At 39.3% G+C, this 5,673-nt stretch overlaps 1 protein-coding gene across 1 annotated transcript; it reads right to left on the bottom strand.

Moving 5' to 3' along the window:
• Nucleotides 1-555: 555 nt before the first annotated feature.
• Nucleotides 556-5,381, bottom strand: rpp38 (ribonuclease P/MRP 38 subunit). Its single transcript, XM_061776857.1, has 2 exons — nucleotides 5,227-5,381; nucleotides 556-4,664 (listed from the first exon to the last, which is right to left on the bottom strand). Exon 2 carries the CDS (start codon nucleotides 4,654-4,656, stop codon nucleotides 3,829-3,831), a length of 828 nt encoding a protein of 275 aa, XP_061632841.1. The 5' UTR covers nucleotides 4,657-4,664; nucleotides 5,227-5,381; the 3' UTR covers nucleotides 556-3,828.
• Between the last annotated feature and the right edge of the window lie 292 nt (nucleotides 5,382-5,673).

The following is a 5,673-nucleotide window of genomic DNA, read 5'->3' as shown; positions in this document are numbered from 1 at the left end:
CGAGGCTGATTTTACCTGTCTTTTCATGTTTTGCATTTTTGGGAAATGCTATGGTTTTACTTGACCACTTCACTTTCTCCTGATACCATACAAGCTTTGCAACTGTTTCCCCCCAAAATTAACTTTCTTTGCGATATGAGTTCTAATACAGGGTTTTTTTTTTTTTTACTTTAACTTGCGGGCATGAATTTGAGATACGAGCACTATATGGTGGTAGTGAACTCAACTCACTTGACAACAAGCAGCAGTTTGTTAGTTCATACGTCTTAAAAAAAAAAAGAGGCTTTTAAGCTGTTTAATGCCATTCCTCAAAGTTTACTGTCAAACTACCCATAAAACAAATGGAATTACACAGGTATTTAAAACAATACCTGACATGAAATCAGACTAAACTTTTCCTGTTTTAGGTTAATGAGGATTACCAAAATTATTTCTATTTGCAAAAGGGCAGATTATGTTTTGAGGCAATTTTTCATTACATTCTTAAACGTTACATTTATGGTACATATAGTAAGTTACAAGTATGCCTTTAAATAATTGAGGAAAACGTAGATATTTATTAGGAAGCTTCTGATAGGTTTATTGACAACATTTGAGTTAATTGAAGACACACCTGAACTACAGTACGCACACAAAAAAACACTGCTTCTTTTTGTAACATCATGGGAAAGTCCGGTTCATCCTTGGATTAAATTTCCAGATGCCTGAATGTGCCACATTTTACATGCAAGATGGGTTCTATGTCCTAGAGATAAACACTTTGGTCCGAAAATGTGCATATCAACCCAAGTACAAAAGAAAAAGACCTTAAAACAATACTAGCTGAAGCTAATCAGAGTGTGTCATTATCCACAGTGAAATGAGTACTGTACTGACATGGGCTGATGTTTATACAATTCCAATGAAGTTGGGACCTTGTGTTAAAGATAAATAAAAACAGAATACAATGATTTGCAAATTATGTTAAACCTATATTTAATCGAATACGCTACAAAGACAAGATACTTAATGTTCAAACTGATCAACTTTATTGTTTTTAGCAAATAATCATTAACTTAGAATTTTATGGCTGCAATACGTTACAAAAAAGCTGGGACAGGGTTATGTTTAGCACTGTGTTACATCACCTTTTCTTTTAACAACATTCAATAAACGTTTTGGAACTGAGGACACTAATTGTTAACGCTATGTAGGTGGAATTGTTTCCATTCTTGCTTGATGTACAGCTACAGCTGTTCAACAGTCTGGGGTCACCGTTGTCGTATTTTACGCTTCATAATGCACCAAACATTTTCAATAGGAGACACGTCTGGACTGCAGGCAGCCCAGTCTAGTACCCGCACTCGTTTACTACGAAGCCACGCTGTTGTAACACGTGCAGAATGTGGTTTGGCATCGTCTTGCTGAAATAAGCAGGGGCATCCATGAAAAAGACGTTGCTTGGATGGCAGCATATGTTTCTTCAAAACCTGTATGTACCTTCACAGATGTGTAAGTTACCCATGCCATTGGCACTAACACAGCCCCATACCATCACAGATGCTGGCTTTTGAACTTTACGTCCATAACAGTCCGGATGGTTCTTTTCCTCTTTGGCACGGAGGACACGACGTTTCCAAAAACAATTTGAAATGTGGACTCGTCGGACCACAGAACACTTTTCCACTTTTCATCAGTCCATCTTAGATGAGCTCGGGCCCAGAGAAGCCGGCGGCGTTTCTGGGTGTCGTTGATAAATGGCTTTTGCTTTGCATAGTAGAGTAAGTTGCACTTACGGATGTCACGCTGAACTGTATTTACTGACATTGTTTTTCTGAAGTGTTCCTGAGCCCATCTGGCGATATCCTTTACACATTGATGTCGGTTTTTGATGCAGTGCTGCCTGAAGGATCGAAGGTCACGGGCATTCAACGTTGGTTTTCGGCCTTGCCGCTTACATGCAGTGATTTCTCCAGATTCTCAGAACCTTTTAATAATATTATGGACCGTAGATGAAATCCCTAAATTCCTTGCAATTGTATGTTGAGGAACATTGTCCTTAAACTGTTGACTATTTTCTCACGCACTTGTTCATAAAGAGGTGAACCTCGCCCCATCTTTGCTTGTGAATGACTGAGCAATTCAGTGTAGCTCCTTTTATACCCAATCATGACACCCACCTGTTCACACCTGTGGGATTTTCCAAACAGGTGTTTGATGAGCATTCCTCAACTTTCTCAGTCTTTTTTGCCACCTGTCCCAGCTTTTTTGGAACGTGTTCCAGCCATAAAATTCTAACGATTATTTGCTAAAAACAATAAAGTTTTATATGTTTGAACATTAAATATCTTGTCTTTGTATTGTCCATCCATCCATTTTCTGAGCCGCTTCTCCTCACTAGGGTCGCGGCCCTGCTAGAGCTTATCCCAGCTGTCATCGGGCAGGAGGCGGGGTACACCCTGAACTGGTGGCCAGCCAATCGCAGGGCACATACAAACAAACAACCATTCGAACACACATTCACACCTACGGGCAATTTAGAGTTGTCGATTAACCTATTATAGAGTGCTATTATTAACCTATTATAGAGTGCTATTATATTATGCTACTAATTAAAACTTGTTCCAAAACTATTTTAGGAGGAGAGGATGGAACAGATTAATGGTATTTGATATTTCAAGGGGGGAAATTAAGATTAATTAAGAAGAGTGTTTTGAGTTACAAGCGTGGTCACGGAACAAACTCATCTCAAAGCACCACTAAGCGCTTCCTCTTGGGAAAAGAAAAAAGTCCTGATAAACTCATATTCATCTATGAATATCAATAAATCCTCCCAGCCTTATTTGAAATCTGGATAAAAAAATAAAATAAAAAAAAAAAAAAACGTGTAAAGGCCATAATTGAAGTCACATTCTTAATAGCCATAATAGCGTAAAAAGAAGTTAACCAAAGACATTTAATGAACAGTCATCTCGTTTTAATATTCTTACTGTGAAAACATAAGTTAATCACTATAAATAAGAACAACCAAACACTACCTTAACATTGATAAGTGACGACATGCTTTGAACAGGTGTCTGTTTAGTTCATCTAACTTTCAGTGCCCTCAAAAATAAAAAAAACAACAAAAAAAGGCATTTAAGTATTGTGGTACTCTGCCTTTAGAAGCATCCACCCAAATTAAGAATAAATTATTTTTAATCATGTTTGCAAAACAAACATTTCCAAGCAAAGTCAGAAAAAATTTGACCTTCTCTAAACTTTTGAACGCTTGTCCAACTGTTCAATGTTTCAGTAGTTTTAGCACAATTTGAAAAGAAGCTAAACGGAAGAATTCACAGTTTTTTGTTGTTTTTTAAGGATGCCCATTTGTATGCCTTTCAGTGACTCTTCCAGTCTCTCTGTTGCAACCTACTGATTGTGACACTTAGCTCAGTGGCTACTTCCCTCTGAGAGCATCCTATTTGAAACCTCCCAATGGCGAGGTACTGTTGATCGAATGTTAGGTGTTATGGTCTCATGATCTCAGAATGTGAACAGCATGATGAAGAGGACTGTTTACCAATTATAATTGAAACAGGAAATGTATTGCTCCATTCATGTTGTGATGTTTGCTGTTCAGGTCCTTGTTAGAGAACAACAAGTCGTGCAAAAAGGACTGGAACATTAACCAGTTGGGCAGGTGTTGAGAAAGACAAATTAAGTTCACCTGTAAAAATTATTGTATTTTAGATTGATGCGGAAATTTAACTTGAAAGCCCAACATCCCGAACTTTTTGTGGCCTGTAAATTAACCTCAAAGCACACATATTAAGTTCCAAATAACGGGGGGAAAAAAGGAAATTAATTTCACTTGGCTTGCTTTGGTTTCTGCTTTCTTTTTTTCTTTGCCGGGTTCGAAACAATTTTTTTCACTTTGAGAGGTTGCAGCGTGCAGGATGCGGAAGACTCTGGGACTTGATCATCTGGCTCCAGTTTTCTTTTCTTGCCCGTCCTCTGTCCGCCCTCCTCCTCTTTAGTGCCAACGTTGTGTTGCAATTCGACACCAGGTGTTGCACCTTGTATCCAAGCAACGTCCAGCGAGGGCACCCTCGGTATGATGGCTTCCACTGCGTCAGTGAACGCCTCGCCGTTGTCGTCGTCGCTGCCACCTTGGCGACCGCTGTGCCTGAACCCAAGAGCCAGGACGCTCTTGAGGCCCAGCGGCTGGGCTACGGTGACGCTCAGCCGGGGCACCTGGCAGGCGGGCACACCTCTGCTGGCACTCAGCGCTATTAGGTGGTTGGTCATGTGCTTGGGTTTGACCGACTTACAAACCAGCACCAGCTTGAGTTGGTTCCTCTCCAGACCTTTTGTGACCTCGTTGATGCCCAAGGCGAGTTGTCGCCTCGCGGCCACATCCGTCCAACCACCTTTGGTCAAATCATTGACCTCATTCACGTCCGACAAAGACGAGGGAACTGGACCTCTTTTTTTCTTCCACGGCCGAAACACTTTCACCTCTTTCTTCTCAAGCCCCATTGAAATTAGTTTCTCATTTAAGGTTGTCAGGATAAAATTCATGTCTTTTTGAGGAAGCGGGCTCCAGTTCAGCGTGAACGGGGATGTAAACAAGGTCTTGACCCGAATGGGCTTTTTGACAGCCTTTTTGCTGACACTCTTCCTTGGGGTGTCCATCTGCTCCACTGGGGGAAAAAAAATCTCAATGGAATTAAAACAACAATGATGACACCTCAGGAAATAAGTCAAATGAACAACTGACTGACAGCAAAGAGCAAGTGTCCAATACAAAAATAATGTTATGAGTAACTCGATTCAGAAGTATAATTTACATAATATGTAACATACATGGTAGGCCAAAGGCAGTATATAGAATAATGGCAAATAATCTGAGTCAAGAACAAAGTAAGTGCTAACTATATAAATACTGGAGTTTTGAGCGAAGGAAGGAAGGATGCAAAATAAAAAGAGAGTCTGTTATAAGAAAAGAAGTGGGAAGGAAGGGAGGAGGAAAGGAAAGAACATAATGATGCATTAATTTAGAAAATAAAAACTGGTGTGATGGACGAAAGGTCAAAAGTAGGGAACTATGCCGGGAAAAACTGTAAATGTAATATTGTATTGACAAATTTACCGTACTGTTTGGCCGAACCTGTACAAAGTGTACAAGTGTTCTATCGTATCGTCACTATCGACTTAGCGAAAACCAAAAGCTCAACAGACAAAAATATTTTTAAATAACTTTACCTGAATGTCACCGCGCAAGTGTGTTCAATTTTTCTCTATATTTCCAATTTAGATAAACGTGAAATATATTTTCTTTCAAAACACACGCGCTTAACGCAGGACGTCGCCATTTTGTTCTTATTGGAAGAGCTTTATTTAAAAGGAAGTGGTAAACAGCGCCGACGTTCGTTAAGGGGACAGTACCGTACCGTATGGGCAATTTTATAAAATGAAATAATTATATTTTACTGAACATTTTCACAAACATTTTCTTTTTACGTGGGAAATTTTATTTTGTGACATGATATACATACGTCTATTAGTTTTGGAAACACTCCTACTTCCACTATATTCACCGTTATTACTTTATATTTGAAACTTTTTCCTGATACGATTAAAAAAAAAAACACAAAAAAAACTCTATTCTTCACCCCTAGAGAGTCGGGTGGTGTCTTACACGTTTTGTGT

Source organism: Phyllopteryx taeniolatus, chromosome 6, assembly GCF_024500385.1.
Source record: "Phyllopteryx taeniolatus isolate TA_2022b chromosome 6, UOR_Ptae_1.2, whole genome shotgun sequence".
Taxonomy (NCBI): Eukaryota; Metazoa; Chordata; class Actinopteri; order Syngnathiformes; family Syngnathidae; genus Phyllopteryx; species Phyllopteryx taeniolatus.
This window is presented reverse-complemented; position numbering and strand designations above follow the sequence as displayed.

Excerpts from the sequence above, each read along its gene's own strand:
- rpp38 (XM_061776857.1), bottom strand. The coding sequence starts at position 4,656 with ATGGACACCCCAAGGAAGAGTGTCAGCAAAAAGGCTGTCAAAAAGCCC.